This window comes from Fundulus heteroclitus, unplaced genomic scaffold, assembly GCF_011125445.2.
Source record: "Fundulus heteroclitus isolate FHET01 unplaced genomic scaffold, MU-UCD_Fhet_4.1 scaffold_53, whole genome shotgun sequence".
Lineage (NCBI taxonomy): Eukaryota > Metazoa > Chordata > Actinopteri > Cyprinodontiformes > Fundulidae > Fundulus > Fundulus heteroclitus.
In genome coordinates, this window is record NW_023396956.1 from 1,203,301 (window position 1) to 1,228,194 (window position 24,894).

The 24,894-nt window shown below is 43.0% G+C and overlaps 2 protein-coding genes across 2 annotated transcripts; both read right to left on the reverse strand.

Annotated features, from left to right (window-relative positions):
- Positions 1-1,263: 1,263 nt before the first annotated feature.
- gpr39 (G protein-coupled receptor 39) lies at positions 1,264-8,231 on the reverse strand. The gene is made up of 2 exons (XM_012851073.3): positions 7,024-8,231; positions 1,264-2,427 (listed from the first exon to the last, which is right to left on the reverse strand). Exons 1-2 carry the CDS (start codon positions 7,805-7,807, stop codon positions 1,946-1,948), a joined length of 1,266 nt encoding a protein of 421 aa, XP_012706527.1. The 5' UTR covers positions 7,808-8,231; the 3' UTR covers positions 1,264-1,945.
- Positions 8,232-11,150: 2,919 nt separating this feature from the next.
- On the reverse strand, positions 11,151-24,355 carry LOC105916530 (solute carrier family 35 member F5). The gene is made up of 15 exons (XM_012851072.3): positions 24,201-24,355; positions 23,019-23,160; positions 22,542-22,691; positions 22,213-22,275; positions 22,048-22,129; positions 20,828-21,018; positions 18,474-18,555; positions 18,274-18,361; positions 17,362-17,426; positions 17,174-17,278; positions 16,557-16,716; positions 16,387-16,477; positions 16,159-16,313; positions 13,796-13,877; positions 11,151-12,462 (listed from the first exon to the last, which is right to left on the reverse strand). The coding sequence occupies exons 2-14, from the start codon at positions 23,151-23,153 to the stop codon at positions 13,811-13,813; spliced, it is 1,434 nt and encodes a 477-aa protein (XP_012706526.2). The 5' UTR covers positions 23,154-23,160; positions 24,201-24,355; the 3' UTR covers positions 11,151-12,462; positions 13,796-13,810.
- Between the last annotated feature and the right edge of the window lie 539 nt (positions 24,356-24,894).

Below are 24,894 nucleotides of genomic sequence, written 5' to 3' on the forward strand. Positions count from 1 at the left end.
GAGAGAGGAAGCATCCAGGCTCCTTTCCTGCCTCCTTCCTCCCTGACTGCTCAGACTCTGATCATGGAGACGCTGATGGACTTCTGCTCTGGCTGAAGAGTTCTGACCCAAAAGACATTTGGAGCGCCAGCTGCAAATATCTCATCGTGGTCTAGGGTGAATATTCTGTGGTTAAAATCTTGTACATCAGTTTATTTCTACAGATTTCAGCTTCCTGGCCTTTGTGTGGCTGGGCTGTGGAGCACCATAGAGGTTCTCACGCCTTTCAACCAGAAGCTGGATGTTTTAGAGGAAAAAAGATGTCAACGCCACACGATGTCTCACTACCAAAATAACATTACGGCGGGAGGCACCAAGTAAAGCTGCAGTAGACCTCTGAACCTTTAGCGGTGGACTACACTTATCCTCCTAATCACAACAGAGATGATTTATGGAGGGACGCATGAAGCCTGCAGATGTGTTTATTACAGAGGAAATGTCCCTGAGCTGCCTCTGAGAGCAGATAATGCTGCTGACGCTCCTCATGAAGGACTCCTCTTATCTGCTCACAGTTTGCTTTGGCACCACAGGCAGAAACCATCAAGCAGGCTGTTATTATCAGAGGTCAGAAGCCTTTTACTGCTGCACCTTTACGGCTGCTTAGAAAATAATTCATTAATTGAGGTGGTGGTTACAGTTCAAACACCGTCATGACCTAAGAGGGGAAAAATGCTGACGGTCACTGAACAGACAAGTTAGTCCCAGATTTATTTGACTGTTCCAGCTTTGTTCTGGTTTCTATTTTCTCATTTTTGGAAGTTTTTGGTCAGGCAGTTCACCAGGAGCCTCTCAGGGGTCTGTTGCCCCCCAGAAAACCAAGAAGAGATCTGAGCGGGCTTCATTTCAATCCCACAAAACAATACCCCAAGCTTGGAACATCTCCCAGAGCTCCAGTGGTAGATCTGGAGGAACTGCAGACCCTAAAGGAGCGATGATTTGCCTTTAAGCCAATAACGACCCTAACGACTCCTCGTTACAGAGGAGTGGACCTGTTTCTGTTGAATCTGCATGTTATCTAAGCCATTACAGGCCTTTGTTTGGCAGTAGTATAAAGCTTGGTACTCATCATTACTCCAGACTTTTTGAATTGAGAAAGCTTCCTGGAGAGGAAGAAAAACGTCTTCAACTACGGAAAATAAGTCCAGTTGATTTGTTTTTTACATTTTCTGGAATGACCAAATGACATGGTTCTAGGTTCTGAAACAATTTAAATCTAAATTTAACTGTAAAAAAACACAACAGATTCCATGTTGTCGTTATTTATTAAAAAAAAGATGGAACCAAAAAGCTTCTGGGAAAACTAAGTACACCCTGTGATCCAGCAGTCTGACTTCATCAGTCCTTCACGTTGCTCTTCAGTTCACTGAGGGTTCTGCAAAGCGCGTCAGTCAAGTTGAGGCGTGGACTTTGACTAGGCCGTTGCAGCAGCTTGATTCTCACCCTTTGCAGCCATTCTGCTGTGTTTGGGATCGTGGTTTGGACTCACATCAGATCCTAGAATACTTTGGTCTACAGAGGAGATGCTGGTCCTCTGTGAGGCTGCAGCCCCCATCATTACTCCTTCCCCACCGTGCTTCGCAGCTGGTTGGAGGTTCTGGTGCCGATTTGCCGGGCTCTGGATTTTCCAGCTGAACTTCCAGAGGTTTGAGATTTGTTTGTTAGACCTCTGCAGACCCATCAGCTGCTTTTGTGTTTACCTCTTTATCTTTTCCAGACACAGTCAGACTTTAATGTTCAACACAGACGTTGGTTTTTCAGAAACTTTCACTGAAACAAAGGTTTTAAACATCAGGCAGAACCCTGCTGTCACCATTACAGTAGCTTTACAACGCTTTGCAGCTTTCAGCTCTAGTTTTCATGCCAAACTGACGGTTCGGGTTCAGGAGACCCGAGGTAACCCAGAACCTTAAATTTCTGTCTCTGATGGTTCTCCGGTTCTCAAACCCGGCTCCTCAGTCAGAGTGACGGACGTCTGAGAGCAGGACGCCACCCCAGAGTCGGCCTGAAACGTGGTGAAGGTGGGTGGAGGTTTCTCCTGGACGGTGGTTCTGCCGGGCCTGCCGTGACGCAGCGACTTCATCAGCAGCGGCCGCAGGGAGCGGGCGGAGGAGGCGGGGGACGGCCGCACGGTGCGCCTGTTGACGTGTTCGATGGTGAGGCGGCAGCGCAGCACCTGCAGGAACACCTCCCTGAACTGTCTGGAGGACAGGTTGTAGAGGAAGGGGTTGAGGACGGAGCTCAGGTAGAAGAAGGTGTCGGCCACCAGGTGGAGGGTCACGTAGCTCCAGAAGAAGGAGAGGGTCCAGTCGGACTTCGGTACGGCGGCCATCATCAGACGACGGATCTGGTTGGGAAGCCAGCAGAGCATCAGGGATCCCACGATGAGACCTGGAGAAAGCCAGAGGTTAGAAAGAGGAGAGACCATGGAACCACCAACCCAGCGGGCGGGCCAGAACCAGAACCACGGTGCTGGGATGTGACCCAAACCCCCCCATGAATGACACCAGGGGGGCGTAGCACCTCCAGGCCCCCAGAGGCCAGCTCCACATGACCTGTTCCTGGATGTCCTCTAGATGAACTCTGCTTCTCTGCTTATTGATTTCATAATCTTTACAAATATAGATAACTTAATGATAACTATAAATAACTTAATGATTATTGGGGGGGTAGCAACATTATTTACAGAACCTCCAGTTGTTGTCTTCAGGCCGGTTTGAGCAGACTCCCCCGCATCAGAGCAGCCGAGGGTCCAGAGACCCGGTCCGCCTACTGAGGGATGACACGCCGGACCAAAGCAAGCTGTTTGGTTTCTGATAAGGTTCTAAAGCCCCCCCCCCCCCCCCCCCCCCCCCCGTTCTGTTCCCCAGACTCTTCCCTCAGATTTAAGGCGGGTTTCATATTTCAGACAAACCTTTGGTGAAGCCGTTTGATCAGCCGGTGCTGATTCACTCTCAAGTCCAAAGTCCCCTCCAAGTTGACGCCATAGTCTCTGTTATCTTTTGTTTCTATGATTAATTATTAGGTTAAAACAAAAAAAGAGAGACCAGCTGCTAAAAGGTTAATTCTGGAATCTGTTAGCAACTCCAAAATAATAACTGTTCAATTAAAAAGTGATGTTTTACCCTTAAAACTGATATTTCTCTCATGTTTAAACCACTTTTATTCCCTGTTAAATGATGCAATAAGATCGCTGATAATAAAACAGGTTGATAAACTGATAGTAATGCTCTCCCTCTAAATGCATGAAGGGTGTTCTTACTTTTCACACAGTTTTTTTTACTATTTTGGCTTCATCTTTGTTAGATCAGGATGTGTTTAACCTGTTGTGATTTTGTTCTGATGTAAGATTTAAATCATTTTACAGCCAGCAAAAAAATTTCGCCTAGATTCACAAAAGTGTGTTTTTTTGCCATAAATGTGTTATTTGTTCATAATGAATGGCACTCTGCCATGTTGTGAAAAAAGTTAAAAAACTGTAACAAATATGTGTTAACTTTTCTTCTTCAGCTTTTTGTTTGCTGGTCAAAACTATCCTAAGTCAACATTACAGCTAAAAACAGAAATAAATGTGTTTATTAAATATTAGTGGCTCAGTAAATAAAATATATGAGACGGATATTCTCTGTTTTTAATTGCTCTCCAAAGTCCAATCAGGATTAATTGTTGTTTTAAGGTCCAGCCCGTTAGTGGCGGCTGACCAGGAGCCTAAAAGTATAGCAGTCAGCTGTAAAGCTTCATTATCTGCTGTCCAGTCAGGTCACAGTCTGTGATGAGGCTTAAAAAGGTTTTATGATAATCGTGCATACGCTCCAGTTTTTAATTTGGATGTAATAAATGTTGAGATATTAAAAAATGAATCAGGAGACGTATTTCTGCCATAAACTACACTCAATATCTGTCTTCATCAATATTTATACATGCATCAATATTCTAGTGTTGGTTATTAGAGTATGGAGACGAGGCGGGGGGGGGGGGGGGGGGGGGGGGGGGCTGAAAGATCAGCCCTGTTTGGAGGAGGGACCCGGCGGCTGATTAGAAATCAGCAAACTTGTTCCCAAACTCTGCGCCTCCTCCCAGGTGAGGCTCTGCGCCTCCTCAGCGTAGCTGCAGGGAGGAAACGTCCAAAAAAGCAGAAAACAGCCACAAAGTTCACATCAGAGCAGAAGTTTACAGGTTTTGATTGGACTAAACGGAGCAGCATGGAGGCGATGGAGCGGTTCTGGTTCTCCGCAGCGTTTCTAAACAGAAACACAACAGGTTCTGTTTCCTGAACCTGTCGTTCATCTCTACGCAGTGGCGGTTATAGACCAAATTTACCAGGGGGGCCAAGGTGGGGCCAGTATTTTTTCACAGGGGCACAAAAAAACAAACAATAAAATGGTAATATTTAACTGTAATAATATTAAGTGAGGCACTTGTGGCTCTGGAACTGCAGGTTTCAGACCCCCGATCTAGCAGTTGAAAACTTTTCCCCGAGATCAATACAGCTAAAGCTAAACGTGAAACATCTTAAGTTTTAAATTCTTTTTAGAGTAAAACTGTTTAGGTAAAAAATAATAATAATATTTGTCAAAGTGACCAATCAGTTATGGTTTCTTTGCCATTGCAAATAATTATGAGAAGTGTGTTTAATATCATGTCTTTAGTAAAGGGGCCATAACAGTGGCCAGGACTATTTCTACAGGGGCATGGGCCCCTGTTGGCCCCTGTCTAGAACCGCCCCTGTCTCTACAGCTCCTGAAACGTGAGCAGAGGCTTCAGATCCAATCAGGAAGATTCAGACCTAAAGTCTGTTCGTCTGAACGCTCACAACCGGACCGGACCTTCCTAATGTGAGCGCTGCAATACAACGTCTAAACACACGACGAGTCCTTTAATAATTTCATTAATGGATTAATTTAACCATGGAGAGAATTGATCATTCATTAACGACCAAATAATAATTATATAATATTAACAGGAAAGTTTCTACAAAGTTTTGTTGGTCTTTTATGTTTATTTATACGAGAAGGAAGAGGTTCTGTTATCGTCTCTGTTCTCAGGGTTTCTTTTTTCACAACTATTTCAAATTAAACACTAAAAAAAACATTTTGTGTGTTTTTTTCCCAACAAATCCTCCAGTATAAATATTTGTATATTTTTTTGGGTATTTAAAAATGTCACCATCACAAAACTATGATTTTCGAGCATAAATAAAACTTTTACTGGGCAGATTGTTCCTTGTGATGGACGCGGTGCACCATAACAGACCAGGCTGGTTTTGATGTTACCATAATTACCACATGGTGACAATAACACAAAATCTGATGAGACATATTTCCATGCATATTTTTTAAATTACCATTTTAATTTTTATTACCGCTTCAGCAGAAATATTCTAGTATCTTTCTTTTTTTTGCTCAATTATAATTACAGATTAGATTTTAGTGACAACATTTCCAGTAAATGCGATTCTTTATTTTGAAAGTTTTCTCCAATCATCTGACAAAGTGTCAGTTTTTGTGTTGATTTCCCATAAATCTTGTGGATCTCGTCCAGTTGAAGGCCGACTGATTGTAACACCAAATATTCACATTCATTTAATGTCATTCTTTGCGATTATAAGCGAACGAATGTGATTAATTTAACTGTAAATCTAAGAACATTAATGCTATGGCTGAGTTACTATGATGACGAACTCCAGGATATTACCTAAACTTACAGCCTTTTAATCAATGACACTGTTACCACTTCATTTCTAAACTGTAGTTTTAGATGCTACCCATTTATTTATGCAGCTTTCTTGTTTTATGCATCGTTCTGCGCTGAAAGTGTAATTCACTTCATGTTTTCATTGTTTTTGGGAGCCCAGAGGCTGTGCATGCTTGACTTTGGTCCCTGAATGCGTCGCTTTGTTTCCTGTTTTCCTTTCAGCACATCCGCAGCAGAGCATGCCGACATCTGCTCACATCTCCTCGTCCGTCTCCTCGGTGATCCTGGCTGAGGCCCAGCCGACCGAGACAAAGCTGCCGCTCACAGGAGTCCTGCTTCTCGTCCACATCGCTGCTCACAGCCTCTTTATCCCGCAGATTCTCTCATTAATATTTTATCTGAGCTGGCAAACTCTTGGAAGCCACTGAACACCTGACTGCCTCGGAAAAATATTCCGTCTTTGTTGGATCTTTTATCTCTGTTTAATCCTCAGAGGGCTTCACGGCTTAGTCTGAAACTTTGCCATGTTCCTTGCAGACCTCACGTTCTGACAGTTTTATCTGAGCTGGAGTCTGGAGAGCATCTGACCCAAACACGGCCAGAGCAACCAGAGCGGTTCGGGCCAGACTCCTGGCTCCAGAGACGGGGAGGGATATGATTTAGCAGGGAAGACAGCAGAACCAGGATCCATTAGACGGTTCCGCTGGAGTTTCACGGCGTTACTCTGTAGGTTATCATGAGGCTGGTTTGCTTCATCATGCAACGCTACATATAGTACAGATGTTCATCAATGGAGGACCATTGTGTTGTTCTCCAAACACTACAAGACGCACATCTGCCCATGAGGACTCTTAGCATCACCAGGAGCCTCTCCATGCTGACCCAGCAGCCGGTACCAGCTGGACTACGGGATCCCATGCGGAGAACGCTGTTACCACCAGACCAGAGCTTGGAGAGGAGATGCAGCCTGGAGGGATGGGTTTATGCATCGGCTGTCCTGAAAGGAGAGGATCAGGGTGGTGGAGAGACCCAGCGGTGTTCCTGATCATGGTACAGATAATTTAAGGGCATCACTTTGATACGGGTCAGGATCTGGGTTAGCATGCAGCCAAGAGGTGGTTTTATGGAACTGCACAACATGTGAAGCTAATAGGGACCCTAACAGACACAAGTATATGCAAGACATGCAAGGAAATGACAGTAACCATATCTCTTGAACTCACTTTAATAATTTCCCTACAGGCAGAACGTTAGTTAAGCAGTTAGGAAGCATGCACCATATCGACGACTTACCAAGGAAAATGATTGTTTGCTTGCGTGCCGTCTTGGCCACTTCACTTTGGTGCTTGGCGGGCCTCTGAGTGCCGTTGATGCCCCGATCCACGGAGCCCAGAGGCTTCTTCAGCACCAGGATCATGGCGCGGCACATGAAGGCCACAGAGGTCAGCACGATCAGGTAGAGGACGAAGGCGCCAAAGATGCTCGCTCTGTACATCACCCAGTGCTCCCTCAGGTTGGTGCAGAAGCTCAGGTTCTGGACCGGTTTGTCCTCTCGGGTCGGTATGTGGCCCTGGGTTCCGGTGGCGATCAGCAGCGGCAAGGCGACCAGCATGGACGCCACCCAGGCGAAGGTGATGAGAGCCGAGGTGCGCCTGCCTCCCAGGGCTTTGTAGCGGAACGGGTGGCAGATGGCGACGTAGCGCTCGAAGCTGAGCGTGGCCACGTTGAGGATGGTGGCGTAGCTGCAGGCCTCAAACAGGAAGTTGTAGATCTTACAGGACACGTTCCCCGACGCGGAGCCGAAGGGGAACCAGATGGCGCTGTAGAGCTCCACGGGCATGCCGATGAGGAGCACCAGCAGGTCGGAGCTGGCCAGGCTCACCATGTGGTCGGTGACGTTCTTCTGCAGGTAGCCGTTACGCTTCAGCACCTGAGCCGCCCTGATGGTCACCGAGTTACCCACAATGCCCGTCACCAGCATCAGGCTGTACAGCACCGTCATGAAGACCTTGACGGAGGCGGTGGGTTCCAGTTTCCTCCAGTCGATCGTGCCGTCGGTGGCGTTGGCCTCGGCCATGACAGCAGGGGGGGGGGGGGCAGCCCAGATTTGTTCCTGATGGGCTTATCAGCTCCGCCGGGCCTGAACGGCGCCCGGAGCAAGAGGCCAGAGTTCAGAGCGGCAGATTAAAGCCAAGACGACTGTTAAAAATAATAAATATAAAATATTCCTGACAGAACCAGAAGTTCTGGAAACACAGAGCTGAAAAACAACAGCCCAGGTTTGACTTTCCTTCGCTTTCTGCTCTTCAAACTCTGTGAATCAGAACCTATTCCAGGGTTTTGGCTCAGATTCTGGTCCGCCCGTCTCCCTCTGGACAGAACCGGAACGTCTTCCTCTGGACAGAACCGGAACGTCTCCCTCTGGACAGAACCGGAACGTCTCCCTCTGGACAGAACCGGAACGTCTCCCGGGTTCCTCTGAAATCCGTGTGCACGTTCTGCTCGGTTTCAGCTCGGTTTCAGAGCCAAGGCTCGGCCCACATTTACCTCACACCAGGTTCCTCCTCCCTGCCAGGAGGGCTGGGCCGTTAAACATTAAACAGGCGGCGCTCTCCTGCCTTATCAGCATTAATGCTCTCTCCTGTTTACATCAACTTTTATCAGGAATCCCAAATAAGAGTGAAGACTCTGTTAATGAGCTGAGTGAGATTCATACTGTTGGTATTTGTGGGGACGTGGTTTACATTCCTTCAACCTTTAAATACCTGACAGGGACAGTCATGCTGGGAAAATCCTGTCTAACACTGAATAACTGAGTTTTGTCCGTTGCATTTTAGTTTTTTCACTTTCTGGGATCGATACAACTGCATTTAATGTGAGCTTGTAGCTTTTAAATTTAGGTTAATGCAAAAAAATAATAATAACTAGAAAAAGCTGTTCCTGCGTAGCAGCGAGTGAGAATGCTAATCTGCAGAATGATTTGAGCAGAAGATGCAGAAGATCCCTGCATTAGAGGAAAAAGTAGCTAAAAAACATTGAAATCGGATTTTAATAATTTGGAAAAATGAAGAATTTGAAGGGATTTGAATAATTTGAAAACTTTGAATAATTTGAAAAAAAATGAAGAATTAGAAGAAAGAAGAATGTGAAGAATTTGAACAATTTGAACAATTTGAAAAAATTTGAAAGAGTTTGAAAAATTTAAAGGAATTTGAACATAGTGGAAAAAATGGGAAGGAATGTGAAAAATTTGAAGAATTTCAAAAAATTGAAAAATTTGAAGAATTAGAACAATTAGAAGAATTGAAAGAATGTGAAGAATTTGAAGGAATTTGTATCAATTTGCATTGATTTCAATGGGAACAGACAAAAAAATCGCACAAAAAGTGAAATATTTTAAAAAGTCTTAAAGTTAGCATGAACATGAGTCATAGCAGGCATGCTATATATATACTGTCACACCCAGCAGACTGTGGCTAACGGTTATTAGCAGCACAACCAGATAATGTTTTTTTTACTGCTATGCATCCAAACAAAAAATTAACATCTTCTCAGACGGATAATGTCCATTATGTGTGGCTGATTTCATGATATAGGAAATCTATTCAGTTCAGTTACCAATTCGCAACCCCTTTATCTCAAGGTACGTTACAAAAAAATTAAAATCAGGCTAATCGTACAGAATCCAAGTCACACACATTCATTCTGGTTGATCCCATCAAATCATTCAGTCCAGTTTATATCCAGGTTGGTGAGAAAGTTTCCTCTCTAAGGAAACCCAGCAGGTTGCATCAAGTCTCTCCAAGCAGCATTCACTCCTCCTGAAAGAGCGTAGAGCCACAGTGGACAGTCGTCTGCATTGTTGATGGCTTTGCAGCAATCCCTCATACTGAGCATGCATGAAGCCACAGTGGAGAGGAAATGTGTTCAATGTAAGAACTGAATTAAAAAAGGAGTAACGGACACAGATCAAGCCCGGGTCGTACCGGGTCTACATTTATTCAGGATGGATAGAAATATAAAAGTATAAACACTCCGATTAGCAGAGTTAGCAGGAAGATCGAGTCTAAAGCTAAAGTTAGCCATCATGATAAAAGCTCCTGTATTATTTTAGCCGTTATAAAGTTACCAGAATATCAGCCAAAGCCTTTTTCTGTTAGAAATATACTTTATCTTTCACTTGAGTCCATTAAAATTAGTTTAGGTTAAAATATTGTGCCGTAGCAATGAATGTGCTTCAAGCTGAGCAGTTCTGTATTTTCAGTCACATTTACCAAATTAGAAACAATCTTTTTTTTTTCTGTAACGCTATTCACAGCAGGGAGCTCTGCTGCCTTGCAGCAAGAAGGTCCTGGGTTGAAATCCCAGCCTGGGGTCTGCTGGTTCTCCCTGAGCAGGCGATGGTTCTCTCTGGGTACTCCAAGCTTCCTGCCACGCTCCAGAAACCTCAGTTTGGTTGGCCGTCTCAAATTGACCTTAGGTGTGAATCCCCCGGACCCCGGCCTCCGGGTTCAGCCTGGAAGTTTATCTCCTGGAGCTTCAGCAGATGCTGTTTGAGTCATAAAATCAGAGATTCCCACCATGACTGAGCGACTGAGGGCAGAGAGAAACACAGCCGCCCTCTCTGTACACGTCTGGTTCATTTATTATCCTTTAGCAGCTGGGAGGTGGCTGAACGACGCTGATAATAAGATCGAAGCAGAAGACAAATATTCAAGTGGACGGCAGGTTTGGGTGATAAAGGACAGAAGTTCAGCTAACAGGAAGTTGGCTGATAACAGCAGGCCTTCCACAGATGATCACCAACTTTACATTCATCCCAGAGGCATGCTGGGAAATGTTACATGCAGAAAACAACATTTTCCTTCAACTTTGCAGGCAAATCTTTCAGTTAGAGATTTAAATTGACGCTGACAGCTGCTGTCAGCCTCCATCAATTAGAGCGGCGGCTCCACGAGGCCAGATGTTCCCCGTCAGAAGTGAAGGAAATAAAATCCAGCGTTGGTTCCACCACTCACTCCTCTCAGAACGTTATTTACCTCCCATTGTCTGCTAATCTCAGGTTTGCCTTATCTCTGGAAAAAGTCCCATCATGGCTGAAGAAACTGTTTTTTGTCCGTTGTGTTTCATTAATCCAAAATCAGGTCCCTCCTAAGGTCCCTTCTGCCTTAATTTGCTGCAAATTCACAAAACTTTGGTATTTTTTAACTTTGCGTTGCTTGTTCTTGCAGGTTTGCTGATGTTTATCTCCATTAGGAGGGAAGGAGGATCCTTTAAGGGGCAACACAGAGAAACCCAGCAAAGCTGCTCCACACTTTATACAGAAATACGTCTTTATTTATTATCATCATGAAAAGACGGAGCATAAAAAGCCACCAGCGCTGAGAGCTTTCAGCCGCTAATTAAAACACATTTCACTCTGAGTTTTACAAAGATATGTTTTAATAGTGCACTGAAGTATGAAAACAGTTTTGAAAAATAAAATTATTAAAGAGTTGGTTTGATAAAGGAGAGATTATCATCACGGCTTCTTAAGCCATTCTCATACATATATAAATGTTGTACAACGTCCTCATTAATGAAGAGACAAAGAACCTGAGAAAGAAAAACCCTACCCATGATTTCACAAGCACCATTGACAAAAGATAAAACATTAACGTTCGTTGTGGAAACAAAGTTCTTTAAAATCGTTTTCAGCTGAAATCACAAAAAAAAAAAAAAAAAAAGTGCAACGAAGAAAACAGCTTTAAGAGCGCCGCCTCGTCTGCTTCATCCGACCGGTTAATCACAAGTGCAATAAAATCTGAGGTTTAGCGGGACGAGAGGAGAACGCTGACGGTTCTCCTCCGTCTGTGTTTCCATGAAGCTTCGTGTCAGAAGAGAGAAATCCTCTCACTGCTGATCTGCTTTCATTAAAGCCAGCGCTGCGTCTAAAGTAAACACGCCGCGTCTAACGGGGGGGGGGGGACGTCACGTAGCGCCCAGCAGAAGGCAGATGTGGCCAGATGTGGGGAGCCGGACCTCCGGATCATTTCCTAAATGGTGGAGCAGCTGATTTATCTTCTTTAACAGAGCTTTACATCCCCTGTCAGTTCCTAAAGGATGCCCCCCCCCCCACAGCGCTAAATGCTTCACACCATGAGAAATTAGTGTTATGGTAAAGATCAGCGTACCGTCGTCATTCAGCCGTTTGGTCCTTCTTGCCGTTTCGTAACGCTGCAGATTTGGTCATTTTGTGCACAACCGTCCTCAACCAGGCATCAGTTTGTCTTTTGCAACGTTTTAAATAAATTGTCTCTAACCCAGTCATGTTCCAGTAGTGCTGACTCAGCGTTACCGTGGGAGGATGTGGGGTTATAATCTGCCGCGTTTTATGAGCATCAGCAGCAGAATAAACAGAAGATCTCAGGTAAGAATTTAACTAAACCTGAGATTTAGCTCCATAAGTGATGAAAAATCCCAAACATATAATAAAAAATAAACTGATGCGCAGGTAAAAGATGGAATTAGACACAAAACGGAGGTACGAATCAGCAAAGGAGCAAACTGATCAGAATCAACATCCCTGTTGCCTAAAAACTCGTCTTTCCACAGAAGAATCAGCGCTGAATGTCCGTCTGAGCACAATGAAGAAAGTCAGAGGAATAAATTAGTCCAAATGGAGGCACTGGGCTGGTTTAATGTTCATGAAAGCTTCCAGATTGTCGGCTCAGCGGGCTCCACTCCGCACACCTTGGAAGAGAAGAGAAACGTGAGAGGAGAGGCTGTAGGCTCCAGAAACATCCGTGTGTCTCCAACAATTTCAGCTTCTAGTCCAAACGTCAGAAAATTATCACTGCTGGCTAAATGTGAGGAAAACAGGTAAAACAAGAATTTAAACTTTTCCAGCCTGAACTCCGGTTTTCTTTAAGGCTTCATGTGACATTTAGAGAGTAAAATTAATTTATAAAATAATTACTAAAACCTCGACACATTCTTTTAATCATTATTTCACATTCATAGCGGTTGCTGTACACTGCAAAAACGGAACTAAAAATGAGTAATATTTTCTTTAAATGAGTGTATCTGTCCTTGATTTGAGCAGGTTAATAAGATGATCTGCCAATGGAATAAGACTTTTGCTCTTAAAATGGGAACAACTCATCTCCATCATCTTATTTCAAGTACAGGATGTCTAATTATCTTATTTTAGGGGTCAGAATACTCATTCCATTGGCAGATAATATTATTTACCTGCTCAAATCTAGGACAAAAACACAAATTTTAAGAACATTTTACTTATTTTTAGATCCGTTTTTGCAGTGTAATTTCCTCCAAGCTGAGAACAAAGTGAGTGTCGGCCGTTCTGAACCAGAACCAGATCGGCTTTTCTGACCCTGCTGCTTTATTTAAATCTCTCCGTTTTACATTTATGTTAAAGATGCACCGATATGAACATTTAGGCTGATACAAAAATGTAATATTAAAGCCGCTTTGGTCGACAATCACTATTAGAGACGAGTCCCTTCAGCAGCTCCTCATTCACTTAGTCTCTCTGGTCAGAGGATGGGGAATAAAATCCTCCAGGTGAGCCGTGACACCAGGTGAGCGGCGGCTCCAGACTGGAGGAAAGTGTCGGCTCTGTCATTTAACAGTGCTGTATAAATAAAGTGGTAAAGGTCTAAACTGTGAAATAAAATCTAAACTACGACTTTGAACCTGAGCTTTGACCTGAATCCCCGACTCAGCAGGATTTCTGCAGGTGGAGACAAGCAGCTTCCAGGTGATCTTTAATTTTCACATAAGCAGGAAACATTTAAACACAATATTAGAGAAAATAATGTATTGTTTCTGCTCCGTCAACAGGTCAGACTAGACTGGGATTCCTGGATTTATTTCTTTTTGTTGGGAGTTGACCAACATAACTAAATTAAGTCACAGCTCCGTGTTCAAAGTGAAACTATTAGATAAGCAGTTAAAGATGCTGTTCTTCAGATTTACGGGTTTTAATGGAGTTTATCCTCTGGGTTAGCGGGGATGGAGACCATCGGGGACGGAGAGCACCATGAAGGTCAGAGCGGCTCACCTTCAGGACGGAGGTTCACTCGTGAGGGGAAACGGTGTGTAGAGGAATGAGGCTCTCGCTCTGCTCGCTGTGGTCTGCCAGTCTGTGGAGAACAAGCAGGATGTCAATCATCATCTTCACCGCCACAAACAGCGTTATTAAAAATCACCGACGTGGAGCCCGAGGTTTGCTGCATGGAGGCGAGTCAGTGAAGCATGCTGGAGCGATTACCGGCTGAACTTAGCGAGGCTCTGAGTCCATTAACGGCGCCGGAGCAGCAGACTAAGTGCGTCACTTTGATTTCCAGATCTTTAATAGGCAGCGCCAGGAAATCCACTTTTTATTTTGACACCTAAAAAGCTTGAACTTTGAAAGAAAGAGCCCATTTGAGGGAACTTTAACAGTTTATCCACAGCTCACTTCCTGCTCAGACGTTAATGGGCTTTCATCCAGACCGTCTCACAAATAACCGCCGTGTTCCTCCAACAATGGAGGCAGGTTTTTTTTTTTTTACCCATTAATGATGCGGAGCAGCTTTCATGCCTTCTGCAGCCGCGCCACCAATCCCTCAGTAACGGCACCTGAAAGGTGGCGGCGAAGGAAACGGAGGGGAGCCATCAGGCCGCTAAGACTGGAAAATGTTCTTTTCTTCTGGAAAACAGAACGGCTAATCGTGGAAGAAGCTGAGTCAGCGTTATCTATGCAGCAAACAGCTCCTGACCACAGGCTGCACAAAAGGAATTTAAATAAATTAACTAAATGTTAGTGCTTTAAAAGTAGAAATAAAATGCCAGGATAAAAAGAAAGTACAACATGAGAATAAATGAACAGCTTTTATCAGGTCAAAGAAGAGCAGATTTAACTACATGAGTTTTTATTCTGCAGAAGGAGCGGTTCATAATGTGCAGCATTCAGTCCTCATAAACCCATTTACTTCAAGAATTGTACATCCTTTGTTATATTTTCATTTCTTTCTCCTGCGCAATGCATGCTGGGTAAATGATGCAGCTACATGACTGGAACCTACGCCATTATCAGAGATGTTTATGGTTTAAATTTAGACAATGCCACATGTTGTCGCTGTTTGCTGTAGTTTAAAAACAGAAAACTACAGAAATGAGGCGAGTCTTTATCGATCCCCACATGAAAAAAGAAAAAGAGCTGCTGGAAAAAGAACTTCTGAATGACCCACATTCTTCTTTCCAGAAGACTTTGAGTCATTTTTATATAATCTGACCCAATCTGAATAATCTGACTGAATTTAATTTTGGAAAGAGCCTTGAGATGACATGCTTCATGAATTGGTGTGATATAAATAAAATTTAAATGAATTTGTACGAACAAAACTGACACTGGACTCAATGCATTACTACCCAGATTAGACAGTTTGTACGAGCGGTACATGTCTTTAATTATTAATTATTATTATTATTATTATTATTATTATTATTATTATTATTATTATTATTATTATTATTATTATTATTATTATAATAATAATAAATTTCAACGCGCTCCAGTTCAAACTTTAATGTTGCTCATTGCTGTTTTTGCTGGATGGACCTAGTATAAGTAATTTACCCAGAATGCATTGCAGCGCAAACGTCCGTGTGACAATATTTTACTTACATTTAAAAAAAAACTAAAACAATGACTGTATTTTTACTGTATTATTACATCTAAAATTCATGTTTCTCAAATAAAGTCCATTGTTACAACTAACCATGGATCCCTTTAAATCTAACAGAACCAGGATTTCATGGTTTTCTAGAATCTGCTAGTAGGAAGAAGTCGTTAGAAACCCTCAACGACACTGTGAAGACGTTTAAAGCCAGACTGACAAACTTCAAGCACCTCATTTTCCTCCTGAAAGGCTTTTTAATAAAAAAATAAAAAAAAAAAAAAAAAAAAAAAAATCGGCTTTTCTCCAAAATCTTAAGGAAAAAGGGAAGCTTTGAATTGGACCTAACGGTTGATGGCGAAAGGGAACAAAGGGTTATATTCTTTTTGGTTGCACTGTTGCCTGTTTAAACCACACCTGAGGCCCGGCTGCTGTTGAGAACAGCCAGAACCAAATGGACCGAGAACAGAACCTGGAGGTGGACCGGCATCAGCAGGAGAACCTGAGGCCTGCAGATGATGGAACCCAGAGTCCAAAAACATGACGGTGAGATTAACCCGTCTCTCTAAACCGCCCCTACAGCGTGAGTGTGATGGAGCGGTGACCTGTCCAAGATGGACGCCGCCTCTCGCCCACAGCAGAGAGGCGACAGGATCGCTGCCAGGATAAGCAGGTGTAGACGATGGAGGTGCAGCAGTTGCTGTGATCTTAATGGCAGATTAGAACAGAGAAGATGGATTTAAAGGTTTTAAGCCAGCTTCACCTGTGAATGCGATGTTTCCTGAAGATAAAAGTGTAGAGCCTCCTCAGCCCCACCAGGACGGGGTCCCAGTTGTTGTAGTGACACAAGAGCGCGGCGATGAAGAAGGAGAGGAAGACGGGAACGGCTCCGGCGAAGAACAGCCAGGAGAAACGCACCTGGAGAGAAACGCTGCGTTGAACAGCGACACCAGAGGAACCAGAGTTCTCTCTGCAGAGAACAGACATTTACCTTCTGCAGACAGATGTCTGCTAAAATGGAGAGAGGGATGGTGAGGCTCAAAGCCAGAGTCCCGATGAGAGACGAGGTCAGAAAACATCCCCTGAGGGCAGAAGATGCAGCGAGCCGTTACTCATCATCACATCAAACCCAAAGGAGGCGGATAAACTACGGCCGCTCACCAGAGCCACAGGAACTCTGACAGAACCGTCCCGATCAGCCCGTTTATCAGGATGTAGGTCCACACCAGCTGGCTGGGGAGCTCGAAGGCCTCGAAGCCGGTGTAGTGGAGCAGGAGGAAGCCGGGCCAGAGCAGCAGCAGGTTGAAGAGACCCACGAAGCCTGAGGACAGCGACAGCTCCAGCTAGACAACGTTCATGAAGGAACCCACAGTTTGGCCATTTAAACCTTAAAGTTAGCAAACATGAACGTCATGTGAGGCTGGCAGGCCCGCTCAGGTCTGGTCCTAATCGTTAATTACTTTTATTTCCACCAGTAAGAGACTCCAGCCTGGGTAGGTTAAGTTATTTGATTATTAAAAGTTTTAGTTCCTTTCTGGTGTTCTTTTAAAGCTTTTCTTTGGACTTTGGCTCCTTTTTTTAAGATAATTCCCAGAGAGCAGAAAACTGGGCCTGCAGCAGAAGATAAACGGATTCCTGTGGTTCTGGTCCAGGTTCTGGATGAAGTTCTGTTTCCTGATCTCACTGAAGGACGGTGCTGGTCGTCCCTAAACGTTCCCCGGCTCTCAGGACATTAAAACTAAACGGGCGATAGGTGGAGATGCTCAGAGGCGCCTTACCAAAGAACATGGGGATGTCGAGCTTATCCTCGCGGTCCACTCTCCTCTTGATCAGAACGATGTAGACGGCGTAGAGCATCGCCCCCGCCAGAGACCACAGGGAGCCTGCAGAGAAGGTTCATGCTCCACCGTCACCTGAACGCCTGCAGCAGCCAGGACAAACTCAGACGCAGGAACAGAGCCCTTACCTGCCACTCCCTTCTCATCGGGGCTCTCCATGCTGGACAGACTCACCAGGGCGACGCCTCCCATGCTGGAAGACAAGCAGCCCACACACGTTACCCCCCCCGCCCTCAGAGGCGATGGCTGCCGGGCACTAAGAGAGCGTTTCTGACCGCGTTACGCCGTTTAGCTTCAACCTGACGCTCAAAGCCTTCAGCATGAGCTCAGTATTCACTGCAAAAAGGGAACTAAAGGCAAAAGTTTTAGCGCATTTTCCCTTGATTTGAGCAGCTAAATGAGACTATTTGCCACTGGAATGAGTATTTTACCCCTTCAATAATGTGCAAATAACTGTAATAATTAATGTGCAATAATCTAATTAATACACTGTACTACAACCCGTGCAATAATCCTGATGTAGTGACTTCTGCTGCTATCAAGCTACATACATACATACATACATACATACATACATACATACATACATACTGTATGTATGTATGTATGTATAAATGTATGTATGTATGTATAAATGTATGTATGTATGTATAAATGTATTAGATAGATAGAACTATGAATGTAAATAAGACACCATATGCCCATTCCTATTTCTTTTTTTGTATTTTTTTTTATCCATTGTATATATGAAGATTCACTGTATATAACTGAATGCACCTTCTTGTATGAGCCGATACAATGGAGTGAATTTCTCCATTGTGAGATCAATAAAGACTATCTTATCTTATAAGAATTAGACGTCCTGCACTTGAAATAAGATGGAGATGAATTGTTGTTATTTAAGTGCAAATAATCCCATTTAGCTGCTCAAATCAAGGTAAAATACACTCATTTTAAGAAAATTTGACTTCCTCTCCGTTTCCTTTTTGCAGCGTACGTCTCCAGCTGGTCAGAAAGCTGCAGCTGGACTTTCTGCTCACCTCAGAGCCACGGCTAACAGCTTGGAGAGCGTGAAGCGGTCGCTGCTGTTGCTGGGGAAGATGGCGGCCAAGACGAGCGTAAAGAGGCCTGAGGAGGAGGAAGCAGCACAGTTCAGTCAGCGAGCTGCGGACCGACACCAGAACCTCTGAGTACGGCTCCAGCGCCGCAGGAGGAGGAGGAGGAGGAGGAGGAAGGTCACCTGAGGTGGAGGAGAGGATGTTGACGATGGCGACCTGCGTGTCCGACAGAGCTTCCTGGTAGGACAGGTTGGCCAGGAACCACTGCAAGACAAACAGAACATCTGATTCACAGCGGCTCCAGTTCTAAAGCCGGTCCTAAACGGGTTCTACATCAGATCCAGTTTGGTTCTCCACAGCCAGGGAACCGACCCAGACCCGTTCTGACCGTGTTGTGATGGTTAGAGGGAGATTTAGGGAGATAAAGTGAAGATCCTTAATTTAAAAAAAAAAAAAAGTATTTATCTGGTTCCTATTATTAATTATCCATACAGCCATATTCTGCAGCACACATTCTCAGTAAATATGGTTCTGATGAGACTCATTTGTCAGATTAAAAAGAAAAACTTTTAGAAAAGTTTGGTATTAAACACACTTTTCATCAAGTCCACATTTCTCTATTTAATATGTTTTATTGGTCTGATGTTCAGTGGCTGTGAGCAGAAAATCATCATAAATAAACAGACTGTGGTAATTAATCTATTTAATGTTTCACTTGGTGATGAGTTACTGTAATAAATTCATTTTTCAACAACATTAAATGACTGTAGAACCTTTATATGTTCTGCTCCTAACCTCTGAAGAGCAATTTAAATACATTATCTGATTTATTAGACTCCTCAGCATCTTTATGCTTTTGCACAATTCCTTTAACATTTTCCCACATAACAGTTTTTGTTTTACTTTGATTTAACAAGTTATTATCGTAAAAAGCACGTTTACATTTTACACATTTTAAAGTAAATTTCACCCAGAACAAAAAAATAATTACCATCTGTAAAAACTGCTAACTTGTATATGTATAAATATAACCGATGTAGATAATGAACAGTTTAGGACCAAATGCGGATCCCTGTGGGACACCACAGATCTCATTAAATGAATGAAACCGTGTTCATAAGTTCAGATAATAACAGAGATGGTGACGTGTTTTCAGTCCATGTCAGGCGTTATTAAAACATTCATTAAAGCATCTTTCAGTATTGATTGGAGCCGTTAGACACAAATCTACAGCGACAGACATTTTAGACCACAAATGATGCTGATTGAACTACACAAACATTGCTAATGCATAAAATAATGGATTATGGTCATCATAAGGTGACAAGCATAACTGTGTATCATCAGCATATAATAAGCAGCGCAGTGCTCCGTGATCTGGTCCAGCTAAGCGTTTAGATCTTATATAAAATGGTCTCAGAACTAGGGCTGAACGATTTTGTAAAATAATCTAATTGCGATTTTTTTTCTTAATATTGTGATTTAATGCGATTTTTTTTCCAGTTTAATTTATCATGTCTTTTTAAACATATACAAACAACAAATCATTTTGTTTCCTCACCATGTAGATTAGTTGCTAAAAGACCCACAGCATCTAAACTCAGAGCAGTAATGATTGCGTTCTGACTACAATATATTTCAATCAAAATTGCAATTTTGACTTTTCTCTGCATTAACCACAAGCAACAAAAATGGCCTCTAAATAAAGATGTTTGTAAACAAGGACTATTTTAAATATGAACTTTTAATGTTTCTATTAATCAGAATATTATTCAAGAGAACAGCTTTTAATTTAATTGGACATCAATCCTTGTTGAAGATAAAGTCCAACCAACAAGCAAGTCTATGTATTAAACTGATTGACCTGTACTTAATGCTATGTATGATTATATAAACTCTAAAACAAGTAATAAAATTAGATTATCTCATTGCTGCAACTGTCTTCCCTTCCATGTGGAGGCAAACCCACTTTAAACATTTTACCAACACCTAAAGGACGCGTTTAATTCCCTAATTGTTACATAGCCAAAAATTGCAGACTCTGCGATTTGGAAATTGCGTTATTTTAAATCACGATTGTATTGAAAATGCGATTAATTGTTCAGCCCTACCCAGAACGGAAGCTTGAGGAACTCCACAGGTAACTTTGTTTGCTCAGATCTATGATTACCAAATGAAACAAACTTCTCCTGAATCAATGTTAATGGCCGTAATACAAAATAAAACACATTTGTTCTGGTAAAGCACATTTTTAAAAACACAACCTGTTAAATCAATGCGCTGCTGAGACTAAAACAGCTCAAACCAGCACAAATAATAAAACATAACGAGTGATAGAAGCAAAACGCAGTTCAGAGACTGTAGAGAAAGAATCTCAATTAAATACAACAGCATTAAATTAAATGGGAGATTAAGGTATTTATTAGTGAAGAACAACCCCCATAAAAATATGAATGAAGATCATTTGAAAAGATTACCGTATTGTCTGTAATAAACAAGGAGGACAGCTGGCAGAAAGCAGCAGATTGTAACTCACCACAAAGCAGAAGAAGAAGCTGATCTTGGCCACGTCGGTGATGCTCAGCTTCCCCACCGTACGCAGCAAAGCCTCCTGGTCCCTGGCTGCCGGGTAGGACATGCGGGACAGCTTGGCCTCCAGGGCCTGGGTGGACGGCAGCTGACGCACCTCCATGATGTTACTGAAACGGACCCGCTGCTTCTTGGAGGCTGGACGACGGAGCGGAGAGGATGTGTGGATGAGGTAAAAACATTCATTCATTCATTCATTCATTCATTCATTCATTCATAAGGGTCAAAACATGATAGACGGCAATATAACGCTGTGACTCATGTTTGTGATGCAGAAATAATATCATACAGAAACAGACTGAGGCTAATTAACAACGTCTTCCTCTCACACTGCAAAAACGGAACTGAAATTAAGTAATTTTAGCAGTAACAGTAAGTTTGTCTTGAAATTAGTGATTTTTTTCTTAATTTGAGCAGGTACATAAGATTATTTGCCAATGGAATAAGATTTTTGCATTTAAAGTAGGAACATTTCATCTCCATCATCATTTCACAAGTGCACAATATCTAATTATCTTATTTTAGGGGTAGAACTACTAATCCCATTGACAAATAGTCTTATTTACCTGCTCAAATCAATGAAAAATAGACTAATTTCTAGAAAATTTGACTTACTTTTAGTTCCCTTTTTGCAGTGCACAGTCCAGAAACATGACTGCTGGCTTAACAGATTGCTCTGATCTGTTCTGGGCTCTCAGTGTCTGAGATGAACTCAGGCACCGGCCCCCCATAACCCTGCAGGGGGAAGCTGGTGGTCATTGCTGATGTCTTTCCACCCTGGTGTTGTGATTAGACATGCTTCAGCAAACTGTCAGATCTCCTGCTGCTATGCAGGTTCTTCTTTTTCTTTATTTATAAAGCACTTTAAAACAACAGCAGCTGCAACAAAGTGCTTTATAGACAATAATCAATAAACATTTAAAATGAAAAAACAAAAAAAAACATTACAAAAGAAATATAAAAAGGAATAAGAGCAAAAGTCTCAACGTGTTAAACGCCAAAGAACAAAAATAAAGGCGAGTTTTAAAACTCACTGATGAGTAAATCAGAGCATTTCATCAACAGCACCTGGCTGCTGCAAACTATTTAACACATTTTTAGAGAATCAACGACCTCAGTGTTTTTTTTGCAGCTTCGTGTGAAAATAAAAAGCAGATTTGTACTCACAGGATTCACAGTCTGCAGTCAAACAGTCGTACGGGTCCGTTGCTGCGTCCTGGAACTTGACCGGGACGTACAGAGGCTCGCTCTGCAGAACCAAGAACAGAGCAGCAGCCGTTACAGAGCTGCTGCCACCCTGAGCACATGCTCCTCTGCAGGGGGGCTACATACCAAGCAGTTGTTCACAGTGCTGTCAGTGGTGCAGGGAGCGAAGTAGGCCTCCGCATCAGCAAACTGCACAACAACACAGCATCAACTGCCTGAAGCACAACAGCAGCCAACATCCTGACTTTGATGCTAAAAACCCAAAGAGTCACTCCTTTCCTCAAAGCGTTGCTTTACTACTAGGATCTTAACCCGTTGGTTCATTTAAAATATCCTAAACAGGTTTAAATAAGCAACTTCAGAGCGCTGTGGCTCCTTTTCAGGTTAGTTGAAGCTAAATAACAGAAGAAAGTGGCTTGTGTGCATAAACAAAGTGTGAGAGGGAAGGGACTCACGAAGGCAGACTGGCGACGTTTGAGCGTGCCGCTGCACTGCTGCCTCCATGGCCGCCACAGCAGGAAGCCCAGCAGGTACAGCACGAACATGGAGGTCTTGGTGAAGGTGCTGAAGAAGGGTTTGTTGTACTCCTGCCGCTTAAAGATGTACTACGGAGCAGGGTAAACAAAAATACAAGTTATTGGGGGGTTCTGGGTTTTAATTTGTAATAAAACATGTCAATGAAGAGTCGAGCTGCAATAAAGAAGATCCTTTTTTTAAACAGCTAGGCTACAGGTCACTGAGCTGGGGCTCGGTACCTGACCCAGACTAACCTATGGACACCAGCAGGGAGAACATGCTGGTCTCTGATCTGATTGGTGGACAAACTTCAACCTTTTTCAGCATTTTAACATTTGGGTCTAATCTGGTCTGGATAAAGAAGTCATATCAGGTTTTAAAGTGTTTGTGCTGCTGCTGAGAAGGCGAGCCCGTACCGTGGTGAGCTCAGACGAGGCCACCCAGATGACGTCCACCAGCAGCAGGATGGCCACTCCCAGGGCCATGCGCCTGCGCTGGGACGCAGAGCTGCCCTGAGAGCTCATCCGGTTCATGACGAACACCCACTCCATCAGGATGCTGAGAACACACAGAACCAGTCCAGTTACACTTTGTTTTATGAGACGGACCAACAGAGAGAAGTGATTTACAGAGAAATTAGTCACAGTTTTCAGCATTTTAACAAACAAAAATCTGTCCGGCACCCCGACTCAGAACTCTGTAGAACCTCGTCTGGCTGCCGGTCTTTTAGGTTCTGTCTCCAGCACCTCTGGACGTCTGCAGACTGAAATTCTTCTTCGTAAAACATCTCCAGCTTAGTCAGGCTGGATGGAGAGCATCAGTCTAAAGTCTTGCCACAGAATTGGCATAATAATAATAATAATAATAATTTGCTCCTGAAGGCGCCTTTATATCTGGAAAACATGTAAAACTCTCACTCCAAGCCTCTTATTTGTGTTCAGAGTGAAAACACGCAGCTGTCCCGTGGACTGATCCACCTGAGCTGCTGGTCTCTGCAGCTCCTCCAGAGCCACCATGGTCCTCCTGCTTCTCTGATCAATGCTCTCCTGGTCCAGCCTGTCAGTCCAGGTGGACGTCCATGTCCTGGTAGGTCTGCAGGTGGTCCATCCTCTCTCCAGGTCCACATGATGATCAGAACTCTGGGAGGTTCTGTAGAACCTGACCTGCTGGAAACTGGACCAGAACCTTATAGTTCCTTGGTCTCCCTGATGCTGTTTGTTCTCTAATGTTCTCTGAAGAACATTAGAGTCCAGCTGCAGATTAAACCACAGCTGGACTCTGGTTACAGGCTGGAACTGCTGGGTTGCAGCGGACGTTAATGAGGCTTAATGTGATAAACGGAGCTGAATTCAAACGCGTTCTACACTTTTATTTACAAATTAGAAAAACAAATCATGCATCATTTTCTTTTACTCACAATAAACAACACCGAGGTTGTTAAGAGCCATAAATACACACAAACCGTCTGAAGTTAAGGTTAAACTCGCTTCAAAGACAAAGTTTTAGTCGCAGTTTAGCTTATCTGTTTATCAAGCTAAGCGCTAATAAGCTCGGTTAAAATATTCGCCAAAAAGCGCCATAAAATGAATCGTTCTTACCTGAAGGTGAAACCTCGTCATTTAAATTGAGACATGATCTAACTGTCATTTCCCACAGAGCCGCAGAATCACCGAAATCTCTGCTTTTATCAGGAAACTGCTGCTTGTAAACATTAGCGTTTCCTGATCGCTTCCTCATTGGCTAATAACGACACTTCTTCTTCTTCTCTTTTAATGGTGGTTGGCAAGCAAGGTTTCTGGTGCATTACCGCCACCAACCGGAACACATCGTAGACAAGCATTATTAAACTATATATTTATTTATAATCTATTTTTTTTAAAAATGTCTATATTTTAAATCATATGGATATAAAATCTTGATAACCATTAATATTTATGGTTTTAACTGAAGACGGAAAAACTCACAAATTCTTTCCCTGATAGAAAATAATCTAACTGATTATTAGATTATTAATTTCCCAATGCAATTATCATTATAGAAGGGGATTTTAATATAATATTAGATAACCAACGGGACAAATGGGCACTTTGGGCTCAAGATTAAAACAGTTTTCGTTCATCATTCATGCAGAAACACAATTTAAAGGATGAATGGAGAGAAACATTTTTACTGGACTCCACTTTCACCTGGAGTAATAATGATGGGTCTAAACAGTCTCGTATTAATTATTGGTCAGTATCTGATTGCCTAAAAGCCAATAACATAATTGTCAATATTCTTCATATTCTGCTC

Coding starts and splice junctions, on each gene's coding strand:
- gpr39 (XM_012851073.3), bottom strand. CDS start 7,807: ATGGCCGAGGCCAACGCCACCGACGGCACGATCGACTGGAGGAAACTG. Junction 2,428..7,023: donor GCAAACAATCATTTTCCTTG/GTAAGTCGTCGA, acceptor GGCTTTCTCCAG/GTCTCATCGTGGGATCCCTG.
- LOC105916530 (XM_012851072.3), bottom strand. CDS start 23,153: ATGGAGTGGGTGTTCGTCATGAACCGGATGAGCTCTCAGGGCAGCTCT. Junction 22,692..23,018: donor CCTCGTCTGAGCTCACCACG/GTACGGGCTCGC, acceptor CCTGCTCCGTAG/TACATCTTTAAGCGGCAGGA. Junction 22,276..22,541: donor AACGTCGCCAGTCTGCCTTC/GTGAGTCCCTTC, acceptor GTTGTTGTGCAG/TTTGCTGATGCGGAGGCCTA.